This window comes from Ailuropoda melanoleuca, chromosome 4, assembly GCF_002007445.2.
Source record: "Ailuropoda melanoleuca isolate Jingjing chromosome 4, ASM200744v2, whole genome shotgun sequence".
NCBI classification, from domain to species: Eukaryota; Metazoa; Chordata; class Mammalia; order Carnivora; family Ursidae; genus Ailuropoda; species Ailuropoda melanoleuca.
This window is the reverse complement of record NC_048221.1, coordinates 3940350-3964252: the sequence shown is the minus strand read 5'-3', so window position 1 is coordinate 3964252 and position 23903 is coordinate 3940350. Positions and strand designations below refer to the sequence as shown.

The 23903-nt window shown below is 54.1% G+C and overlaps 1 protein-coding gene and 1 long non-coding RNA gene across 4 annotated transcripts in view; both read left to right on the top strand.

Annotated features, from left to right (window-relative positions):
• The window catches only part of SAFB2 (scaffold attachment factor B2), a 32134-nt gene extending 24813 nt beyond the window's left edge, over positions 1-7321 (top strand). For 2 of the 3 annotated variants that reach the window (XM_034657577.1, XM_034657579.1), the window contains 7 exons: positions 1251-1541; positions 2495-2635; positions 3826-3868; positions 4463-4593; positions 6311-6423; positions 6569-6635; positions 6931-7321. In XM_034657577.1, the coding sequence (XP_034513468.1) occupies positions 1251-1541; positions 2495-2635; positions 3826-3868; positions 4463-4593; positions 6311-6423; positions 6569-6635; positions 6931-7081 (937 nt within the window). In that variant the 3' untranslated portion in view covers positions 7082-7321. Of the gene's footprint in view, positions 1-1250; positions 1542-2494; positions 2636-3825; positions 3869-4462; positions 4594-6217; positions 6424-6568; positions 6636-6930 lie in introns of those variants that run through there. The other variant, XM_034657578.1, reaches the window with a different exon arrangement.
• A 3300-nt stretch (positions 7322-10621) lies between these two features.
• Positions 10622-15240, top strand: LOC109490954. The gene is made up of 4 exons (XR_004624566.1): positions 10622-10677; positions 11508-11632; positions 12494-13973; positions 14504-15240. It is a non-coding gene; the product is annotated as an uncharacterized LOC109490954 (long non-coding RNA).
• The last annotated feature ends 8663 nt before the right edge of the window (positions 15241-23903 follow it).

Genomic DNA, 23903 nt, shown 5'->3' with positions numbered 1-23903 from the left:
TGAGCCACCCAGGCACCCTTATCAGAGTCGGGTTCTGCTGTGCAGCGTTGCCCCTGGCCCGGTAGCAGGCTCACCCATGTGTAGCTTGATGGAAGGGTCGGCGGTGTCGAGGTCTCCGTCTTCCCTGCTGAAACCGCACATAAATAAGATCAAGAGTGGAACCAGGGGATGTGGCACTTAGATGTTATTCGCAGAAGTGGCGTCTTCACTCCTGAAATGTCTGTGTTTCGTGCTGATTTCAGGCAGTCTCGGTCGCATGTGACATTCTTTGCCACGCTCACCTTTTGTTAAGGAGACAGTTTATGGAATGTAGGCCTGTTCCCAGTTTTGCCTTCTGCCTTTTCCCGTCCAGAGCTCCCTTGTCATTTTCCTTCATATACCACTGGGCAAAACGAAAGCTTTATTTCATGGTGTTTGGAGGACTTGGCTTGAGCGAAAGCGGGTGCTGTAGAAACTTCTCCAGTTACGCTGCGTTTGCTTTCTTATGCAGTGGGATTCTGGCGTCTCTGTTGATAACGGCTTTAGAAAGTAAAAGCACCGTTCTCTGTCTTTTTTGGCTTTAGAAAGTAAAAGCACCCGTTCTCTGTCTTTTGTTTACCGCTCGCTTGCACTGGCTTTGGAGCCTTTCCAGTCACTGAGGGCAGGTGCGAGGACAGGCAGCGACTCCTTTCGCAGACGCAGAGGGCGCGTCCCCGTCCCCCTCCGCTGCGGGTGTGCGGTGGCTGATGACGCGAGCCCTGGCGCCAGGCCACATGCCACCGGCCCCCTTAGCTCGTGCCTAGCCTTCTGTGCCCACAGCTTCCCAGCTCGCTTGGAAAGGCCCTGTCCTTAGAAAATGCAGTCTTCTAGGAGGGAAGGTGTGAAGAAAGAAGGCCCATTCCACAGCTATGCAGTCGTTCCTCCACGCTTCTCTGTGTGCGCGGCAGCCTTCAGAGTGGCAGTTACCCTCGGCTTCTTACTTCTCTCCCCCTTAACGTGTGGCTTCACTTTGGTGCCTCTGAGCCAAGTCCTCCTGGCCTGGACCCCAGGCTGTGTTTCCAGGCCCGCCCCCGCCATCGCTGCTCACCCCTGGCTTTGTTCTCTTGACAAGGAGAGTCGGAGGTGGGAGTTTCTGGCCAAGGCCCGCAGCTCAGCGGAGTGGGGGCAGCGCCTGTCACGTGTTCTCCGGGGTGCGACCCCTTGGGAGGACGAGGCCCGGCCGCCAGGCGCTGGCGCAGGGAAGTCAGGGCGACCTTCCCGTGTCCCCGCAGAGAGCGCGAGCAGCGCGAGCGGGAGCAGCGCCTGGAGGCCTTCCACGAGCGGAAGGAGAAGGCGCGCCTGCAGCGGGAGCGCCTGCAGCTCGAGTGCCAGCGGCAGCGCCTGGAGCGGGAGCGCATGGAGCGCGAGCGGCTGGAGCGGGAGCGCATGCGCGTGGAGCGCGAGCGCCGCAAGGAGCAGGAGCGCATCCACCGCGAGCGCGAGGAGCTGCGGCGCCAGCAGGAGCAGCTGCGCTACGAGCAGGAGCGGCGGCCGGTGCTGCGGAGGCCGTACGACGACGGGCGGTAGGGACCCGGCCCCCTTCCCTGGAGAGTTGGGGACACTGACCACCGAATCCGGTCCCTCTGCACGCCTCTGCGGGACTTCCAGCTGCCATCACCTCGAGATTATGGGGTTTCTCGATCCGGGGGCTCGGCAGCGTCTTCCCTGAGTTATTTTACAGAGAGTCTTACTAGTTGCCTCTTGCTGGACAGTTGGCGATGCTCTCGCTTAGGCTGCCCCATTCTTCGCACCGCGGTCCCTGGTGGAGCATAACCACCTGCCCCGTGCCTGTCGTGGGGCCGGCCGAGCCTGCCCTTAGGCCTGCGGGCACCCCCGTGGCCAGTGGGCCTCGTGGACAGAGAGGCGCAGAATTGCGCTGTAGAAAAGGAAATTGCCTTCCCGTTCACAAAGTAGGTTTATTGGTCTCCAGCTCCTCTGAGCTGCTTAATTGACGGTCACCCATCACCCCACCACCCATGAGTCCAGTGTTCTGGTAAAATCAGGAAGACGATAATTGGATGCCATCCTGCGCTGTGTGTAGTTCACTATCACCCGACCTAATTCCCTTTGCTTTTGCAAAAAACTCAGAGGGAGGTTCGGGTTACCATAGAAGACAGGAAGAGGGGAATGTGGCAGCTAGGAATGGCGTTCCAGAGGAATCAAATATTTCATTTCACTTGCATCTGGCCTCACGCGGGGATCAAGGTATTAACAGCCTTGTGATACAATTAGCTCCCAGCAGCCCTCCTTTCAGGACTGTCAGAGGAGAATACCGGCATGCCTCTTGGCAGTTTGGGGGATTTTAATTTATCAAATCAAAGCAATAATGATTGAATGTTTAGAGATTAGCCCTGCAGGACATTTTAAAACGATACTGGGTCTGGAGAGAACTCCCCTCCCCACCTCCACCTCCTTCCCTTTTTCCCTCATTCCCTGTCATAAGTGAAATTCACGTCCTTTTAAAAATAAAAAACAGGCGAGATGATGCTTATTGGCCAGAAGGCAAGCGTGTGGCTATGGAGGACAGGTACCGCCCAGACTTTCCTCGGCCAGATCACCGCTTCCACGACTTTGACCATCGAGACCGGGGCCAGTACCAGGACCATGTGCCTGACAGGTTAGCACCCACCCTCTCCTGCACCTGTGGATGGAGGCACCTCTGCCTGACGCAGGGATGGGTCTCTTGTCTGTTCTCTGACGTCTCGTTTACTCGTGAGGCTCCCAGTGGCTGGCTCGAGCCTTCATCAGGATGTTGGACTCGGGTTTCTTAGGGTGTCCTCAGCTTATGGGGCGGGAGGGCCCTCGGCTCCTTTCACACGCTGCCGTCTTCACAGATCGGCGTGGACTGGGGACAGTTCCTGAGTCTCGGCATCCCCATGCTCAACTCCCCAGGGCTCTCTCCCAGCCACCCGCCTGCCGAAGCGAGCCCCTCGGGAAGCAGAGGGTTTCAGGGAGGGCATGTGCAGCCTCCTTGTTTGTATGGAGAGGGAGCTGTTTCCAGAAGGGGTGTGACCCGCCTGAGCTTTTGCAGGCAGAGCGGGCCGGAGTCCATGTCCCTGAGGGTCACTGACCGGCGTGGGTTCCTGTGCCAGCACACCAAGGGAGAAGTGACTGTAGCACTCGGGAAAGTTCTTGCTGCCTGGCTTGGTGTCTTAAAGGTTTGATAAGGTTTTTTTTAGCCAGGCCCTTTTAAAAAAAATTTTTTTTTCTGTTGGTGTCTTTTTAAAAGAGGAATATATATATAGTTGATCAGGAAAGCAGCCCTCAATTTTCTAGTTTAAGAATTCTCTGTCTGGGTTTTTCATCATGCTCCCCTGGGCTGCATGTCCCTGAGCCGTTTTACTGTTCATTAGCTCTTCTGTGAGGAAGGGAGAGCAGGGGGAAGATGGGCTGAGAAGCCAGTTATTTAATGAATGGTGGTTTGTGATTTGGTGTGAATCACGTGTATTGGATTAAACCAGAGGTTAGAGATCCTCTAAGGCTTCTCTGGTAGACCTTGGGTTTTGTCTCCACGCCACAGATAAATGGGGCATTGGCTTCATGGTGTGGGTCTCTACCTCTGAGATCCCTCCAAGGGATTTTAGTTCAGTAAAATCTTTATTCCCACCTTCTTACGATCCAGCCTCACTCTCATCCTCAGGGAGAAGGCTTTAGATGCAAGCCCGCTTGTTTTCACAGGCCCGTAAATTACAGTTCTTACTGGGTGGAATGGACTAAGTACCCAGGTGTGGAACTTGTGTGTGTGGGCTGCTGAAATGTTGTCTAGTGCACCAGCTGCCGTTTGAATGAGATCTTTCCCTTTTGCAGGAGGGAAGGTTCAAGGTCTGTGATGGGAGAGCGAGATGGGCAGGTAAGTAAAACCCAGACCCCAAACCTGGGGTGCACCTGCTTCTGTGTTGGGGGGGATGTGGAAGTGTACATAACTGATTGTTTTCTGATTAGTGAGTCTGTGTGTTCGAATATGTAGGGACTGTGCCACCTCCAGAGAAGGATGCATAAGGGGCTGTGAGGGCACTGACTCCCCTGGGGGTGTGGGAGGGGCTCTCCTGTCATCAGCAAGGAGGAGGTGTCCTGACTCTTCCAGGGAAGACTCTGAGTGACTCCTCTCAGAGGACCCTTCCGCAGAGCCGTCAAGCAGCATAAAGTGCAGGGCTCTCCACGCTCACAGGGCCAGAGAGGCCTCTGCAGCACTTTGTGTGGTGCCAGAGATGGAGCTGTGGGGGTGCTCAAGGGTTCTTGAGCAAGGAAGGCATCAGGAAGCAAGAGGCCCTGCCAGGGTTCCCATGGCATTGTCAGGGTCGGAAGAGAGCATCTAGCGAGGTGAGGGTCAGGAGGGGCCTGGGCAGGTCTTCTCCAGGCCACACCCTGGCCGGCTGCAACAGGTTCACCCGCCTGTCCAAGAGTGACGTGGCTAGAGTTGCCCTGTCGCTCTTGTGCCTTCCAGCACTACTCAGACGACCGCCATGGCCATGGAGGACCACCGGAGCGTCACAGCCGGGACTCCCGGGACGGCTGGGGGGGCTACGGCTCTGACAAGAGGATGAGTGAGGGCCGGGGGCCGCCTCCTCCACCCAGGTTAGCAGCGGGCAGCTCTGGAAATGGGCCAGCCACGTGTGGCTTGCTGGTTTGCCCACAACAGCCCTTCCCACACTTGCCTCGGCCCCCGGGCACGGGAGCCCCTGCCTGCTGACGGAGACAGCCCTGGAGTCTTTCTTACACTTGCCCCGGGGACCTGGAGAAGCTTTATGCACCCCCACCCTTGTCCCCCAGTCACCTGTAGGCGTTTTTAAGGTGGGTGTGGTGCTTGTGGGAAGGTTCCGTCCCCTAGGTGGGTTTTCGGGTGTGGAGCAAAGAAGGCAGCACCGCTTTGATAGATAAACGTAAAGTGTTCTTTCCCCAGTGACCTGCTTAGCACTCGGTCCTTGAATACCATTTAGTCCATTTTGCCATAAATACCTGTGGGAAACGGAACTGGGAGAACCCCTCTGCAGACAGAAGATAGCCCCGAGTGCCGTCACTGTACGGCTAGGCAGCCAAGCATTCGCCCTCGAGGGCAGGTGTCGGGGGCTCCGATGGGCTCCTCGTTCCAGGTCTCAGAGCACTGGTCAGCCTGGGCCTGGACCCCGCTGGTGGCTGTTGGTGCCCAGACACTGGGAGCTTGTTTGGATTTGTATCACCTGGAGTTCTCTCTGTAACTTCTTTAAAACCACTTTTTTTTTTTTATTTTTAAAGATTTTATTTATTTATTTGACAGAGATAGAGACAGCCAGCGAGAGAGGGAACACAAGGGGGGAGTGGGAGAGGAAGAAGCAGGCTCACAGTGGAGGAGCCGGATGCGGGGCTCGATCCCAGAACGCTGGGATCACGCCCTGAGCCGAAGGCAGACGCTTAACCGCCGTGCCACCCAGGCGCCCCTAGACCACTTTTTTGAGCCATATGCACATGCTGCAGCGTTGACCCGTTTGCAGCGTACCATCCGATGGCTGTAGTGTGTTCAGAGCGGGGTACTCATCACCGGCATCCATTGTAGAACGTTGTCAGCACCCCCAAAGGAAGCTCCCATTAGCAGTCGCTCCCCGTTCTGCCTGCCCCCGCCCCTGGCTCCCGCTGAGCAGTCTGGCTCTGGATTTGCCTGTTCTGGGCATTTCACACAAAGGAAGCACATTACGTGGCCTCTCATGTCCGGCTTCTCTCAGTATCGTGTTTGCAAGGTTCATCCACGCGGTCTCACGTGTCCGCTGCATTCCTTTTTATGGCTCAGTAACGTGCCACGTGTGCGGAGGAGACCACGTTTGTGTCTTCGCTCACCAGCTGGTGGACACTGGGGTTGTTTCCACTTTGGGGCTGTCACGGAGTCGTGCTGCAAAGAACGTTCCTGCACGAGTTTTTCCATGAACACGTTTCCCATTCCTTTGGGTAGATAAGCAGGGATGGACTTGGCGGGTCCCACGGTCACCGTGTGCTGTCCTGTTTTACGTTCACACTGGCCACGCGTGAGGATTCCTGTTTCTCCACATCCTCGACAGCACTTACCGTCTGTCAGCCAGTTGGCCACGGGCCAGCCCTGCGGGTGGCATGGGGGGGCTCACATCTGACACACGCGGTTGTGGCAGTAGCCGTGGTGAGCTCCTGCCCATGTGCTCCCTGGCCACGTGTGTGTCTTTGGGGCGTGTCCTCATTCTCTGCCCTCCTCTCTCAGGAACCCTTGACGGAGGGCAGGGTCAGCCGTGCCACGACCTCACCGTAGAGGCGCACTGGGACACTTACGGATCTGCTTTCTGTTTTGACGAAGGGGTGGACGTGACTGGGCAGAGCACAGCCAGAGGCTAGAAGAGCACCCGGAGCGCGCGTGGCCAGGCTCGGTGGACACAGGCACGGCGGGCCGGGAGCACGCACGGTGGCAAGGTACGGGCTGACTCGTGCCCACGAGCTGAAGGAGGGCCGCACCACGTTTCCCGGACAGTCCAGGGGCTGGCCCCCCCAGGTGGTTGCAGAGGCTTCCAGGAACTTCCAAGAAGGGAGCGTGTGCCAACTCTTTCCTTTCTTCCAGGTGGTGAGAGGGGCCTGTCTGGGCCCTCGGGGCCAGGACACATGGCAAATCGGGGCGGGATGTCGGGGTAAGGAGTTCTGTCCCTGGATAAAATTAATTTGTTCCTGCCCCTCCTTTCCTCTCCCTTTTTGCATGTTTGATCAGTTTGCTGGGTTGAATGTTTTGAAAACAAGCCCCCAAAGTGGCTCTTGGCCGCTTCTGCAAGTCGCACTCCTCAATTACCCGGATTGCAGTCTGTGATGATTTTTCTCACCTGGAAAAAGCCAAACGGGCTCTAAAGGCTGCAGAGCCGTATGCTGCCCCACATAGCGAGGAGAACGTGAAGCACTTCACGGGGACAGAACGTGTGCCTTTGTTCCTAGGCGAGGCGGCTTTGCACAAGGCGGGCATTCCCAGGGTCACATGGTGCCCGGTGGCGGACTGGAAGGTGGAGGACTGGCCGGCCAGGACCGGGGCAGCAGAGTCCCGCACCCCCACCCCCACCCGTACCCCCACTTCACCCGTCGCTACTAAACCCCACTCGCTCTGAGTGCCCAGGGAGGCAGATGCACTGTTGAATCGGCCGGAGTTACCTTGAACTTGTGGAACCTTTTAAGAAACAAAACCAGATCCTGCCACCATGTTGTAGCTCAATACAATGTGAATTCACTTTTTTTTTTTTTTTAATAAACGTGTTCTTCTCTGCCATTTTTAAGACAAGATTTCTGTTAACGAGGCATTCCATTTTCCATTAATAAAAGTTTATGGTTCGCACTTGTGTGTGTCGCAGTGATTCCAGAGCGGGGGTGGGGGGCGCCCATCTCAGCAGCACCCTTGTGCGTGTGCCTGTAGAGGCTGTCAGCCCATCTGAGCGAGGCGCCCAGCCGCCCAGCGCGCTCCCCTTCTTACGGGTGAGGAAATGGGTCCCAGGGCTTGCAGTAGGTGGCGGCGCTGGGATCCAAATTAGAAACTCTTCATCAGAGGAGGGGGCCGTGCATTGTGGAGGCCTCAAACTCGTCGCTTCATCCCTTAGGCTGGCGTGCCTGGGGTGGGGGGCATCCGGTGATGGCGTGCAGGGTTTGGGGGTCCGGCTGAGGGCAGGCCCTGCTTGGTACGGGGCTGGTGGTGCCTGATCCCCCCCCCCGTTTTTCTGGAAATGCAAATTAATATGTAATTCCCTCGTGTGATTATAAATGATTCTAATTTTTTTCATTGAAGCCTGCCAGACAAGGCACCTGGCTGGCCCTGACTGTCCTATGGGAGCCCTCCGGTCCAGGCCCCTCCAGTGTGACACACAGTTTGAAGTGCTTCCCCCAGAGAACAGCTGAGCTGTGCCCAACAGGGAGCTTGGGTGACCGCAGGCCGAGTGGGGCGTCCAAGGGCCAAGCCTGTCCCTCCTGTGAATGGGGTAGGCCTGGGGGCAAGCAGGAGGGCCCGAGTCCCACAAATCCTGGCCCTGATCCCGGAGTGGTGAGAGTTAATCCCCCAGCGTCCCCTGCTGGGAACCTGGATTCCCTCCCTCCAGAACTAGGACAGCCACCCCACAGGCTACGGAACAATTGCCAATTCTCCCAGAGTAGCCTGTGTTCCCGCTGGGGTGTTTAGTTTTAAAAGAGCAATCTGAAAATCCTCCCCAGCTTGCCGTGGAAGCCGGAGCATTAGCAGGTCGGCTCTGGCCCTTGGTGTCCTCTTTGAATTGTGGTAAGTAAATACCGCGTGAGCTTCTCCCGCCATGGGGGCTTTCGGAGTCATTTCCCAATGACAGGTTGACAGGATGCTGTCTCCATGGTGCCTCCTGCACCGGGCCCATCTCTCCTCTGCAAGCCAGTCTGGAAATCGGGGTCTGGACTTACCGTGTTAGGTGATAAAAGCCATACGCGGCCTGGGGTTGTGGGTGAGACCCATTTTGAGATCTTGTCCCCTAGCTGCCGCGGAGCAACTGCCCTCCAGGAGGTAGGGGTGACTGACATCAGGAGTGAGGCTGCCGCCGCCAGGCTGCCCCGTCAGAGCTTCAGACAGCCTGTGGGGGCGAGAACAGCCCCTTCCTAACAGCTGGGCCTGAAACCGACTGGATTTTCATAGAAACATAAAAGCCATGCGTTCACTACGGCTTCTGTAACTGCTGGAAACAGATTTATTCTCTCACCGTCCTGGAGACCAGAAGTCTGGGTCAAGCTTCCCTCCGAGGCTGTGACAGAATCTGTTCCACACTCTCCCGGCTTTGGGGGTCACTGACAATCTTTGGTGCTGTCCCTTGGCTTGTTGACACATCACCTTGACCTCTGCCTCCATCATCCAGCCTCCCTGTGTGCATGTCTGTCGCCAAATCAGTTTACTGGGTTGGTCACCCGAATGACCTCATTTTAACTTGAACGCCTGTGGAAAGGCCTTGTCTCCAAATGCAGCCACCTTCTGAGGTCCTGGGGCCAGCCTCTCAACATAGGATCCTTGCAACTTCCCGCTGAATTGAGGGAAAATGGCTCATCATCGAGTGTGGTGCCTTACCAAGAGTTCCCCCTTTCTATGAACAGGCTGCTGGGGCTGCCGGCATGTCTCCGCCAACCTGTCACTGCCGAGCGGGATCAGAGCTGTGCACGCGTGTGTGCCTGAGCGCCCCACCGTCCTGGGCCCAAGCGTTTACAGGCTGAAGCTCGCGGTATCTGTTAGACCCTCTTATTGCTTCCATTTGTGTCTCATGACACATCTTACTGTGTTGCTTTTAAATAGTGTGTAGTTAGATTATATTAGGTTTGATTTTTATTCCAGGAGAGAAAAGGGACGTAGAACCAAGTCTGTGTTCTTTTTTTTTTTCTTTTTTTTTTTTTTTTACTATTTTTTTTAAACATACAATGTTTGTTTCTGGGTCACAGGTCTGTGATTCATCAGTCCTTATGTGATGTGATACCCAGTGCTCATTACAACACATACCCTCCCCAATGTCCATCACCCAGTTACCCCATCACTCCACCCCCTTCCCCTCCAGCAACCCTAAATTTGTTTCCTATGATTAAGAGTCTCTTATGGTTTGTCTCCCAAGTCTCTTCTAAAAGGGGGCTGCTCTGGACGCCTGGGTGGCTCATTTGATTACGTGTCTGCCTTGGGCTCAGGTCATGATCCCAGGGTCCTGGGATTGAGCCTCACGTCAGGCTCCCTGCTCAGCAGGAAGTCTGTTTCTCCTTCTGCCGCTCCCCCGCTTGTGCTCTCATTCTCTCTGACAAATAAAATCTTTTAAAAATTTTTTAAAAATTAAAGGGGGCTGCTAGCAGGCATGGGGGTTGTTGGCACCCTTTGGCTCCTATGAACGTTTATTGCCTGCATACCTGTTTCCCATTCTGCGGAGGTACCTAGGCCTGGAATTGCTGGCTCACACACTCATTCTGTGTTTAACTTTGGAGGAACCACCTGTTTTCCACAGCAGCCGCCCCACCTCACAGTCCCACCAGTGACACGCGGAGTGCCATTCTCCACACCCTCACCAACACTGATTTTCTGGTTTCTGTCTGTGTGATTATAACAGCGTCCTAAGGGTGATGGTGGTGTGGGTCAACAGAGCATTGTCCATCCGTACACTGAGTAGCTGCCTCGACGTGGATGGACCCTGAGGACACCGGGCTCAGTGAGAGGAGCCAGACCCAGAAAGACACATCCCACAGGACCCCACTCCCAGGAGGTCCCCAGAGGAGTCCCGTCCACACAGAGAGGAGCTGGTGGGACCCAGGGCTGGGGCAGGGGATGGGGAGTCCGTGATTCCTGGGGACAGAGTCTCCGTGTGGGGAGATGGAACGTTCTGGAGACGGAGGGTGGGGAGGTTTCCACAAAGGGAATGTGCTTCATGCCGTGGAGCTGTGCACTTAGAGATGGTTATGTTTTATGTGTATTTTATCACAACTTAAAAATTTTTTTAAAGATGGGGGTCTGTTGGGTACCACTGGAGTGAGAGGCACTGGGTAGAAGCTGGGAGGGCAGGCTTGAGATTCACCCCATCTGCCTGTCTGCCCACGGGAAGTCCCTAGTCCCTCTCTGCTTTGGCTTCCTTAACTGGAAGAAGGGAACAATAATAGTATTTACCATNGTGGAAGCCGGAGCATTAGCAGGTCGGCTCTGGCCCTTGGTGTCCTCTTTGAATTGTGGTAAGTAAATACCGCGTGAGCTTCTCCCGCCATGGGGGCTTTCGGAGTCATTTCCCAATGACAGGTTGACAGGATGCTGTCTCCATGGTGCCTCCTGCACCGGGCCCATCTCTCCTCTGCAAGCCAGTCTGGAAATCGGGGTCTGGACTTACCGTGTTAGGTGATAAAAGCCATACGCGGCCTGGGGTTGTGGGTGAGACCCATTTTGAGATCTTGTCCCCTAGCTGCCGCGGAGCAACTGCCCTCCAGGAGGTAGGGGTGACTGACATCAGGAGTGAGGCTGCCGCCGCCAGGCTGCCCCGTCAGAGCTTCAGACAGCCTGTGGGGGCGAGAACAGCCCCTTCCTAACAGCTGGGCCTGAAACCGACTGGATTTTCATAGAAACATAAAAGCCATGCGTTCACTACGGCTTCTGTAACTGCTGGAAACAGATTTATTCTCTCACCGTCCTGGAGACCAGAAGTCTGGGTCAAGCTTCCCTCCGAGGCTGTGACAGAATCTGTTCCACACTCTCCCGGCTTTGGGGGTCACTGACAATCTTTGGTGCTGTCCCTTGGCTTGTTGACACATCACCTTGACCTCTGCCTCCATCATCCAGCCTCCCTGTGTGCATGTCTGTCGCCAAATCAGTTTACTGGGTTGGTCACCCGAATGACCTCATTTTAACTTGAACGCCTGTGGAAAGGCCTTGTCTCCAAATGCAGCCACCTTCTGAGGTCCTGGGGCCAGCCTCTCAACATAGGATCCTTGCAACTTCCCGCTGAATTGAGGGAAAATGGCTCATCATCGAGTGTGGTGCCTTACCAAGAGTTCCCCCTTTCTATGAACAGGCTGCTGGGGCTGCCGGCATGTCTCCGCCAACCTGTCACTGCCGAGCGGGATCAGAGCTGTGCACGCGTGTGTGCCTGAGCGCCCCACCGTCCTGGGCCCAAGCGTTTACAGGCTGAAGCTCGCGGTATCTGTTAGACCCTCTTATTGCTTCCATTTGTGTCTCATGACACATCTTACTGTGTTGCTTTTAAATAGTGTGTAGTTAGATTATATTAGGTTTGATTTTTATTCCAGGAGAGAAAAGGGACGTAGAACCAAGTCTGTGTTCTTTTTTTTTTTTTTTTTTTTTTTTTTTTACTATTTTTTTTAAACATACAATGTTTGTTTCTGGGTCACAGGTCTGTGATTCATCAGTCCTTATGTGATGTGATACCCAGTGCTCATTACAACACATACCCTCCCCAATGTCCATCACCCAGTTACCCCATCACTCCACCCCCTTCCCCTCCAGCAACCCTAAATTTGTTTCCTATGATTAAGAGTCTCTTATGGTTTGTCTCCCAAGTCTCTTCTAAAAGGGGGCTGCTCTGGACGCCTGGGTGGCTCATTTGATTACGTGTCTGCCTTGGGCTCAGGTCATGATCCCAGGGTCCTGGGATTGAGCCTCACGTCAGGCTCCCTGCTCAGCAGGAAGTCTGTTTCTCCTTCTGCCGCTCCCCCGCTTGTGCTCTCATTCTCTCTGACAAATAAAATCTTTTAAAAATTTTTTAAAAATTAAAGGGGGCTGCTAGCAGGCATGGGGGTTGTTGGCACCCTTTGGCTCCTATGAACGTTTATTGCCTGCATACCTGTTTCCCATTCTGCGGAGGTACCTAGGCCTGGAATTGCTGGCTCACACACTCATTCTGTGTTTAACTTTGGAGGAACCACCTGTTTTCCACAGCAGCCGCCCCACCTCACAGTCCCACCAGTGACACGCGGAGTGCCATTCTCCACACCCTCACCAACACTGATTTTCTGGTTTCTGTCTGTGTGATTATAACAGCGTCCTAAGGGTGATGGTGGTGTGGGTCAACAGAGCATTGTCCATCCGTACACTGAGTAGCTGCCTCGACGTGGATGGACCCTGAGGACACCGGGCTCAGTGAGAGGAGCCAGACCCAGAAAGACACATCCCACAGGACCCCACTCCCAGGAGGTCCCCAGAGGAGTCCCGTCCACACAGAGAGGAGCTGGTGGGACCCAGGGCTGGGGCAGGGGATGGGGAGTCCGTGATTCCTGGGGACAGAGTCTCCGTGTGGGGAGATGGAACGTTCTGGAGACGGAGGGTGGGGAGGTTTCCACAAAGGGAATGTGCTTCATGCCGCGGAGCTGTGCACTTAGAGATGGTTATGTTTTATGTGTATTTTATCACAACTTAAAAATTTTTTTAAAGATGGGGGTCTGTTGGGTACCACTGGAGTGAGAGGCACTGGGTAGAAGCTGGGAGGGCAGGCTTGAGATTCACCCCATCTGCCTGTCTGCCCACGGGAAGTCCCTAGTCCCTCTCTGCTTTGGCTTCCTTAACTGGAAGAAGGGAACAATAATAGTATTTACCATTAAGGGTCTTTGCGAAGATTAAATTAGTCAAATACGTGAAAAACTCAGAATTGTTCCTGCCATACAGTAAGTGCTTAACGTTGAAAGGCACTGGGGGGCCCTGCAGGGAAAGGTCCCAGGGTGCTCGTGCTGTACAGGGAACCTGTAAGATGTTTTGAGGCCTAGAGAATAGGAAGGGAGAAATTCTCAGCTCCAGAAATAAAGAAAACTGCAAAATCTGAATTAATACCTTATCAAACGTCTCCACATCTACACAAATGTGTCAACTTCATCAATTGCTAAATTTTGTACTCATACAGATTTCATTACATTTCAAAACAGTTGCTAGGTTAAATTTTCTCACTTTGCAGGAATTCCCCAGTCTGCATGATGATTGCCAGTCTTAAATTGCGTGTGTGACTCAGAAAACCTCAAACACGAAGTTATAAAAAACCCTTTTGATTTTTAAAAAAAATAACAGCCACAAAAGTTGTCGGCTAGTGGGGACTGAGGGCCTTTGAACTGGCTGGCCGGGCCGAGGGGCGGGGTCTCCACTGACACTCCTGGTGTTGACACCCCCACCGCCACCCCACCAGGTAAGACCACCCCTCCCTGGGGCATGGCCGTCACAGGATGGTGAGCCAGGGTTTGGACCTGGGCTCACACCTGCCAGGTGGGTTCACATCTCAGCTCCCCCTCTTTCATCAGCTGCGTGTCCCTGGGAAAGTGACTCACCCCCTCTGAGCCCACTGCTTTCCCGTTCCTCAGAGGAGTGTGATACCGCCTTCATCCTGGAAGGATTTGATGGGTGACCACGGCAGGTCCAACATGTCTGCTGGAGGCCTCTTGCTCAGTGGGACGCTGGGTCCTCAGGACGGTGATTTCCTCCTCTTCCCGGAATGCTGTACTCATCTTAGGACCGGAGCGCTGCACACCATGCTTGCAAGGTAATTGGGTGTGTGCATTTCCTGTGGCTGCCCTCGCAAATTAACACGAACTCCGTGGCTCAAAACAGCACAAACTTCTCTCAAGTTTTGGAGGCCGGAAGGCCTGCAATCCAGTGTCTGCACGGCGGGTTTCCTGGGGAGGTTGTCAGGGAGGAATCGGACTTCCTGCCTTTCCAGGTTCCCAGGCCTCCTGCACCTTGGCCTTGGCCCCTCCTCTGTCTGTAAAGCCTGCAGCCCCCCCAACACACACCCTCTTTCCCTGAGTCCCATCTCTGACCACAGGCGGGAAAGAGCCTCCAGTTTTAAGGATTCATGTGATCAGATTGGACCCACCTGGGAATCCAGGCTCTTCTCCCCATCCCAGGGGCCATGACCTGAATCCCATCTGCCACAGTCCCTTTTGCCACATTGGGGAATATTGTCACCCGCGCCAGGGACTGGGATATGGATGGACATTCTTGGGTGGCGAGCGGGGGCTTTACTTCACCTATCACCCTGGGGCGTGACACAGTTCGCTTTCGGGGTTGCAGATGTGAACGCTGGCCAAAGAAGTGAGACCTACTAATTCATGTCCTGCTGTGGAAGAAGACGTCCCCAAGCCCAGACGTGTTCAGTCCCAGCTTCTCCGGGTACCAGAGAAATGACCGTGACTTTGGCCACCAATGAACAGGCCAGACTCGAAGGTTACTGTCTAGGCTAGTTCGCTATTTTGTGTGTGTGACCTCCAGGGTAACTTGCTGCGTCGCTGATGCCATCAGAGATTGAAATGGCCCCAGTGAAAGTGTAGGCTGTGCGGTGGGGGAGGGGGGCCCAGATTGCTCCCTGAAAGGCGGGCACGCCCAGGAGCCGCAGGGCGGCCCCAGAGCTCTTTGCTTGTACCTGCGTAACCTCGAACCCGCAGCAGATGCAGCCGCCCAGTGGCCTCCGGCAGCAAATAGCAACACAGCAGAGACCGAGTCCTACTACACAGAAGGCACTCAGGACGATGACGCGGGACCCGGTGAATTAAGGGCAGTGGTGGGGCTCAGATCCCGGCCCCTCCCAGGGCGCCCGCGACCATCCACACCCTGCAAGCAGAATGCAGACGTCCACAGGCATGTGCACAGCCGGCCCTCCACTGCCCAGCGTTTCAGAACACAGATCTCATGATGACACAGGTGTGGCAAGGCCAGCCGAGCCGGGGAGGACAGCCACCCATAGCACAGTCTGGGGGCACCTGGCTGGCTCAGTCCATGGAGTGTGCGACTCTTGATCTCAGGTTTGTGAGTTCGAGCCCCACACTGGGTGCACAGATTACATTAAAAAATAAAATATTAAAAAAATACGTTTGTTATTCACTGTTCCCAAGGTGGGGGCAGAGAGGGGGGACAGAATGGACAAGGACTTTACTGTGGTTTCTGCTAGCAGGGCAGGCTTGGGACCAGCTAGTCTGAATGATCTCAGCGGGTGCTGTCCTTGTTGTCTGGCCCCTGGTCCTGGGGAGATCCTGGCCCTGAGCGTGAGAGCCCCCCAGAAAAGAGAGTTGGCTCTGTCGATGAGTTTGCATGTGAAAGGCACACTAAGGTGAGTCCTTTGCTGTCTCTGGGAATTAGCCAGTGCGGGAGGGGCTGCCCCTCCAGACAGAGTGAGGCCCCCTCATTGTCGAATCATCCAAATTTCCATTCAGTGGAAAATCCCCCTAGTTTCGTGTCTGATGGGGTCGCCAAGTCCTCGGTCTTGTGGTGTCTTCAGGAAACAGCAGGTGGCAGCCGGTCCCCCCTGGGATTGAGAGGGAGCACTGCAAACCCATCGGCACGCAAGCAGTAGTAAGGCTGCTGTCATGTGGAAGGACGAGGAACACCACTAACGAGAGTCACCGGGGCCCAGGCAGGTGCTAGCCTTAAATGCAGGCTCCCAGGCCCCAACTCAGAACTGCTGATCTGGTTCAGGCCTTCCCTCCAGTCATCCCTGGAGTCCTGACCGGTGGGTGAGAAGAGCTGTGCGTTTTTCAGGGCATCCCCACGGTGGCCCTGCCAGGGAGGCCTCCATGAGGGTCAGGTGACTTACTGGAGACCAGCTGGATGACCGTAAGCCAGTTGCCCTGAACCCCTCTGACTTTTCTCGTAAAATGGGCTGGGTGCTTTCTGAGGACCCAAAGAGACGATGCACTGAAGGGGCTTTGCACACTGCTCAGCACACAGTAGGTGCTCAGCCAGTTGTCAGAGCTGTTGTTGATTCTTCCAGAGGGGCTACATCTATGCCGGGGCCTTCCACCTCCTTGCCAGCAACCCCTCCCCTAAGGATTCAGTGTGTCCCTCGGACCTGGGGAGGGAGTCCGCTCCGTCTCCCATCTCAACCACGGCCGTAATCTATGATGTTGCGTTAGCATTTTTTTAAAACAGGAGGCCCGCTGCGGGGTTAAGTGCCAGAAGCCGCCGGTGGCGTCTTGCAGCTTCTTGCAGCCCCACGGTCTTCCCCACCCCGTGCCAACCAGCTGTGAAACTGCCCGGACGCCCCACATACCCAGCCACAGAAACCTCGCGTTCGGCCCCGCGGGGAGCTCGTAAAAGGCACTGAAGCTTCCCCTGCGTGGATGCTGCCGGCCACGGAGGCCCAAATATTTACAGACTCGGCTGAAATGAGACACAGCAGGGTAGATCTCACCAGCAGCCCCAGAAAACGTCCTCTCACCCCCTGTCCTGGGGACACGGGGCACAGAGCTGGGAGCAGCCCACTGGGCTAAGGTGTCCCCAGCAAGGCAAGATGGAAGATCTGGGCCTGTAGGCCCGCCCCTGAGCGCCTGAGTCCTTTCTTGCATGCTCATTTGTTTAGCAAACGCTTCCCGGACACTTCCTGTGTGCCAGGCCCTGTGCCAAGGACACAGCCATGACCATGACCGAGACACAGCTGCCTTTGACGCTCAGTGGATGACTTCAAGCAGGGGGGGAGATGCTGGCTTCCTGGAGGAGGTGACCAGAAGGGCATCTGGAAAGGGAACAGAATGCACAAAAAACCCCAGAAAGGAAAGGGTGTGGCACCTTGAAGGAACAGAGCCAGTGGAATCGTGGGAGTCTTGGGCTCAGAATGGGCTCTGAGGCTTGGGCTGGTCAGGGATCAGGCTGCCAACCTGTAGGTGATGAGGGGCCCATGGTGGGTTTTCAGCAGTTGAGAAGAGGAGATCCCAGCCCTCCCAGCAGGCTTCAAGGGTGACCACCCCTCTCTCTCTCTCTGGGCCCTTCCTTGCTTGGGCGTCCAAATCCTCATTGTTCCCAGTGCCGCCCCCCCCTACCGCCCCACATGCAACCAGCACTTCCCACATCAGCCAGACCTGGGAAAGGGTGAGCCAAGGTGAGCTCATGCACCAGGCTCTGTCTGGACAAAGGCGCAGCAGGGGGACCCTGTGTGGCCTCCTGGCATGGGGTCCCCTCCCCAAAGACCAGAATGTAGGCTGGCAAAGCTGACAAGGTTGGTCATCATGCCCCATCCAGACTGAGTCATGCTGGCAGGAAATGCCAAGATGCTATCGGGGGACAGGGCACAGGCGACGCTGCTGATAAGAGGGGTGGGCAGGGAGGGATCATGGGACACACTTGGGCTCCTCTGTGGAAGAAGTCTCCAGCAGTAGGGGGAGGCCTGGGGGAGAAAGAGTGGGGAAGAAAGACAGAGGCAGAGAGACACAGAAAAGACAGAGCTTCAGAGAGAGATGGAGACTTCTAGAGAAGGGAGACAGAGGCTGAGACACAGAGAGTTAGACACAGACGCAGAGACAAAGGCATACATGGACCCAGAGAGACCCCAGACCCACAAAGATGTCAAGCTGAGGGGCTGCCGTGACCCCTGCCTCCTGTGCCCGCCGGGTGGCGCCCAAGAGCCATGCTCTGTGCCCTCCACCAGCCTGCCTGCCTCGCCTGCAGCCAGGCGAGTCCCTTTCTCTCTCAGCCTCCGCCTCTGGCTCCCACTAGTCAGGGGGCCCCCCCTTTAGTGGGAGGCCCTAGGCCCCAGGGTGAAGGGACAGAGGTGGGGGATGGAGCTGGAGCTGGGATCCAGGCTGTGTGTCCCAGGGCTGTGGTGTCTCTGTGTTTGTCTTGGGTGAGGGGGTGTGTTTGTATGTGTCCCTGTGTCTGCCTGGGGAGAAGGGGCGACTATATGTCGTGTGTCTCCACACCCCCAGAAACATGCCATGACCACCTCTGTTCACCTTCCCTGGCAGCTCTGCTCTGTATCACTCAAGGAATTTAAGAATTGAAACAGGAAGCATTTGCTGGTGCTCCGTGGGAGGGACCACTGTGTCCCGGAGGACGCTGGAGGAAACGGTTTCTGCAGAGACAAGAACTGATGTTCACACACTCACTGAGTAAGATTTAGGTTCCACTAAACCTAAGCACTTACGATGTGCCAGGCCCTAGTTAGGATACTGCTTTCATGCTGGGGACTCAGTTTCCTCATCTGTGAAATGGGCCTGACGTTAGCACCTAACTCTTAGTTTCGCTATTAAGTGATTGAGCTGAGTTTTGTAAAGCTCTTTGAACACTGCCTGGCACAGCCTAAGGACTAGTAAGTGTCAGAAATTATCTCACTTAATCCTTAGAATTACAAGCACATCCATTAAAGCAGGTCAGCGGGAGCCCCTGAGAATCATCCTCACATTGCTAGGGATTCGATGCTCGTCTTAAAGACCTGAATAAGTTGGATGCCCAGGTATCTGTCTGCACCAAAACGTCCTTTTTGGTCTAGTCTAGCTCAGTGGTTCTCAAACTTCAGGAAAATGAGTACACTAGATCATGCTGGGTATAGAAATCTGAGCCAGCTGCTGTTCCTGTCACCGGGGACTTAGCAGTGAACAAAACACACGAGAATCCCTGCCCTAGGGGAGCTTCTGCTCAAGTGGGGAAAACATAATAAGTGGATTTGTTTGCTCAACAAAGGTGAGTTATTATAATTGCTTATTATCCATCAAAAGCTTTCAATACACTTAACCATTCTGCCTTCCAGAAGGATGGTACTAATTTATACTAGCAATGGACATGAGTACCCATTGCCTTGTATCCTCAAAAAATCTAATATTTTCAGATATCAGATATCTTTCTCAAATATAAGAATGGGGGAATTCTAGGGTGGTTAAACACTTTTGCATGTGAACCTTTCTTTTATAATTTCCCACTGATGTCTTCTGTGTATCCAAAATAGCATCCATGTTCTATGCATGTATCTCTCTATTCTTATTTATTTCTAACAACTCTTTCCATATGAAGGATGCCACTTTTGAACATGTTGGTGGCAAATAACTCTTGTTTTCAATAAAGATAGACTAGAATAACCCAAATTACCAACAGGGACCACCATGAGCCCTCACTTGCCAGACATCTTAGCAATGAATTCCTTATGAAATTTCACTGGATGGGGACAGAGGTCCAAGAAGCAGTAGCTATGAAGAGAGCACTCCTGAAACAAAGCCTTTCTTAGCTAAGCATCAGTGTATCCATCTTCTGAGACAGACTCAGCACTCAGGGACTTTTCTTTTTTCTTTTTTTTTTTTTTTAAGATTTTTATTTATTTATTTGACAGAGATAGAGACAGCCAGCGAGAGAGAGAACACAAGCAGGGGGAGTGGGAGAGGAAGAAGCAGGCTCATAGCGGAGGAGCCTGACGTGGGGCTCGATCCCATAACGCCGGGATCACGCCCTGAGCCGAAGGCAGACGCCCAACCGCTGTGCCACCCAGGCGCCCCTCAGGGACTTTTCTAATGCATAAAATAGATCACACCACTCCCTTGCTTCAAACCCTCCCATGGCTCCCCACTACCCTTAGAAGAAAATCCAAATTCCTCTTTTCCATGCCCTTCTCAAAGCCAGTCCCACCCCTCCACCATATTTTCCTTTTTGCTTACCCACAGGTAGAGAGACACCTGAGCCCTCCCATTAGTTCGCTCCTGCCATGTTCCAGGGGCTCTGCCCCTGCCTTCTGGTGTGGCTTTGGGGAAGTGATTTCCCTCTCTGAGCACCAGCATTCTCATCTGAGAAATGGGATAACAAAAGTACCCATCTCATAGAACTGGCGACAGGTAAAGCAGGGAGGTACCGTCCATTTGTTTTCCCCAGTTTCTCCCTTGGGGGGACCTTGGCAAACAGCAGCTGTCCCAGGGACTCACTTTCTTGGTCATGAAATGAGAATACAAAAGTTAGTACTATGACGGGTCCAGTGAGAACAGACTCAGCCTTCAGGAGTCAAGGACTGAATTGGACCTGGTAGGGATTGTAGAGAACTCATGTCCCATCCACAGAGTGCCCACGGCTGCGGCTTAGAGACCTCTGATCCAAGGGGACAAAAGTAGGTAAGAAATCTCTTCTGTACCACAAGAACATCTGCGGTGCCAAGTTCAGTGGACACGCCGTGTGCGGTAGGGACAAGTCGGCCCACACTCGCCCTGTCTTCCCACTCCCTGTACTGGAGGGACGCAGGCCGCTCCCATTCGTGCTCCCTCAGCCTCTGACCACCCACCCTCCCCACTTCCGGCTCCTTCTCTGGATTTCCTCAGAAGCTTCCCAAAGCGCCTTTTCTCCTAAGACAGCCAGAAGTGATGTGCGCTGATTTCTTTTCTAAACCCTGGCTCTCTGATTCTAGAATGTTCCGGGGGATATATCCTGAGGGTCTAGAGAGTGCCAGGCATTCCGAGATTCTGGGAGTCCATGATTTTGGAGATCCCATGACTCTGAGCCTCCCAGGTCCCGGAGCTCAGGGACTCTCTGAGCTTGTCACCGTCTGCCTGGGTCTTCCATAATTGCCCGTGACAGATAATATAGTGTCTTGAGGCAGAAACCATGATCCCTCTAATCCAGTGGCCCAGGCAGAGGGCTACGGCCCGCAGCCACCTGGCTTTCCTAACGGCTTAATGAGAAAGTCAGAATTAATTAGAACTGGCACCCAGCACTCACTGGGCTCAGCGTGGCTGGCTTGGTCTCCTTATGCTAAAGCCCGGCATCCCCGGGCCTTGCTCTGACCTGTTAGAGACACCAGTGGCTGTGATGCATGAGGCCTGACTTAGGCTGCTGAGGGGAGGGGGGTGGCTGGGGCCGTGGTGACCTGGTTGTGCAGGTAGAGCCAGCCCGTCCACCTGCCCTGGAAAGAGTGCACACCAGCTTGGGCCCTCATTATGCCACTTCCCCTCTCTGGGCCTTAGTTTCCCTCCTTTGTGCAATGAGCTCAGCCTCATACTTTGCTGTGGATTACGTGTAAATGGCTCAGCATTGTGCTATCATCTATCCTTGGGCGCATGGACACATTCCCAGAAGGGATACAGCTAGCTTATCATTTCAATAGCTGTTATCAGAGAGATGATGCCATTTCACACTCGGAACCCCGATGTGTGAGATTGCCCTTTTCCCAAAATAGGCCCCAGCAACACGGTGAATTACCCTTTTTCATCTCAAACAACCTGATAGATTTAGTTTTTAAAAAAAGGGTGTTTCTTGGTAGTTTTCTTTTATAGCTCGTTTACTAGGAGTAAGAATAAGTTCCTTTCATGTGCTTAGAAGACATTTGTATTTCCTTTTCAAGAACTGTATGTCTTTTGCTGCGTTTTCTATTGGGTTGTTGGTCCTTATTGATTTCTGGAAGCTTTTTACATATTTAGGAAATGGGCGTTTTGTCTAGCATGTCTTGGAAAAGTTTTCCTAACTTTGTCTATTGACCTTCTTGTGTGTGTGTGTGTATGCAGGAATTTTATATTTACATGCAGTTAATTACTAGTCTTTTAATTAAAGGCTTTAGGGCTTAATGTCATGCTTCAACACTCTGGGATTGCTATTTTGAACTCCCATGTTCTCTTCTAGTCATTTTATAGTTTCTCTCTCTCTCGTTTTTTTTTTTTTTTTTAACCATTTTCAGGGGGTGGGTACCCATCTGAAATTTATTTTGCTTTTAGTCACTTTCTGGTTTTTTGAGAGAGTGTGCTAGCAGGGGTGGGGGATAGGGGCAGGGGGTGAGGGAGAGAGAGACTCTCCACATCCAGCAGGGAGCCTGACGCGGGGCATAATCTCACCACCTGAGATCATGACCTGAGCCGAAATCATGAGTCTGATGTTTAAGTGACTGAGCCACCCAGGCGCCCGGCTTTTAGTCACCTTTACAATCTGCATTTGAAGTCTGATGATTGTATGAGGAGCTGTGTAGTAAGGGACATCAGCATGATTGCTGGAGGCAGGTGGCTAGTGTCTGGCTAGGGTTCTGGCTCTGCCATTTTTCGCGGCGTATCCTTAGGGAAGTCACTTATCCTCTCTATGCCTCAGTTTACTCATCTGTAAAATGGGAGATAATAGCGTCATGTGAGAATTAAGAGAAGCTTTTATTATTTTTTTTAATCGAACTCCCGGAACACCATCTGTCGCTTAGCAGGTGCCTTTTCTGTTTTTCTATTTTTGTTTTTATCTGTTTTTCTTTGAGGAGTCAAATTGCACTTCTCTGTGACTATTCTCTCAGCAGAGCCAATTAGTGAGAGAACACGCTTCAGGAACATTCTAGGTGCTTCACCGGCAGCAGTGTATCCTCATAACAATCCCACTGGATGGATGGGGACCTCGAGGACCAGGGAGGGTAGGTTCCTTCCTCAGGAACTTTCAAGGGTCAGGGTCAGCGTCAGGATTGGAGCCCACTCTCTGTCTTGTTCTGGACTCAGCCTCCCTCCCTCCCTCCTCCCACCCTCCCGGCCACTGCTAAAGGACTTCCCAGTGGGCCCAGTGAAACTGGCTTCTAAGTCCAGACATACAGTCATTGAGGTCAAGCCAGAATCCTGGATACCCAGAACTGGTCAGTCCTGTCCTGGCAGGTATGGCAGTGGGTAGGGACAGGCAGCAACCAGGGAAGGCTTCTGGGAAGAGGGTGCTTGGGTAAGTGTGACTGGAGAGACTAGCTGGGCCTGAGAAAGGGATTGCAAGGGTGGAAGAAGACAAGTGAGGGATTGGGGCTGGGTGATCCCCTGCTCACAGCCTCCTGTGGCTGCTACTGGCTGTAACTCTTGACTCCTGATTTTCCCCACTAGGCACACACTGAACTAACAGTTGGGCCTCCTTCCTGGGAGTGTTGAACTCCCACTCATCGGCCAGAGCCCAAGCCCCAGTGCCCACCCATCTGGGAAGCCATCCCCACCTACTGGCCTTTCTCAGCCTGGGATCTCCTACTTAAGCCTTGACCACATAGGGCTGGGAGTGTCTGTGTCCTGCTCTGTCCCCATCTCCGCAACTAGGAAACCTTTGAAGGCGGGGCCCTAAGTTGAGATCTTTCTGGGGAGCAGCACTGCCCAGCCCAGGCCAGCCCAGACACACAGTAGGTGCTTGCTGAATGTGTCTTGAAGGAAATAAGGTAATAAATGAATAACAGATACAAACGTGGGTCACTTCCCTCCTCTGACCATAGCCTTCCAGGGCTCCCAACCTCCCTTGGGGTAAAAGCCCAAGTCCTCCTCCCCGCTCCAACCTGCCCTTTTAACCTCGCCGCCCTCCCTTCTCCCTCTCTCTCCTTTCTCCCTCTCTCTCCCTTCCTTCCTCTGTTCCAGCCACAGGGCCTCCTCCCAGCCTTCCCCCAACAGGCCTGGCGGGGTCCTGCCCCAGGGCCTTTGCACTGGCGGTTCCCTGCTCCACCTGCAGTACTCTCAACCAGGACCCTCTCCACGACCGCGCACTCCTGGTCCTTCACGACTCAATCCAAATGCCACCTCCTGAGAGAGACCTCCCTTGACCCTCATCTCGGTCTAAAATAGCCCGCCAATCTCCTCTCTTCCTCCTTTCCCTCCCTGGCCTTTCCCGCGATCCGAGGCACCGTGTCCGTACATATTTATCTCCATTGCGCGTCTCCTTTCTGCGCCTTTGGGCCGCAGGTCCCCCGGGCGCGTCCGTCCGCCCGGCGCGCGGGAGGCACCGCCACGTCTCGGCCGCAGCCCGGGGCCCGGGCCCGGCGCCG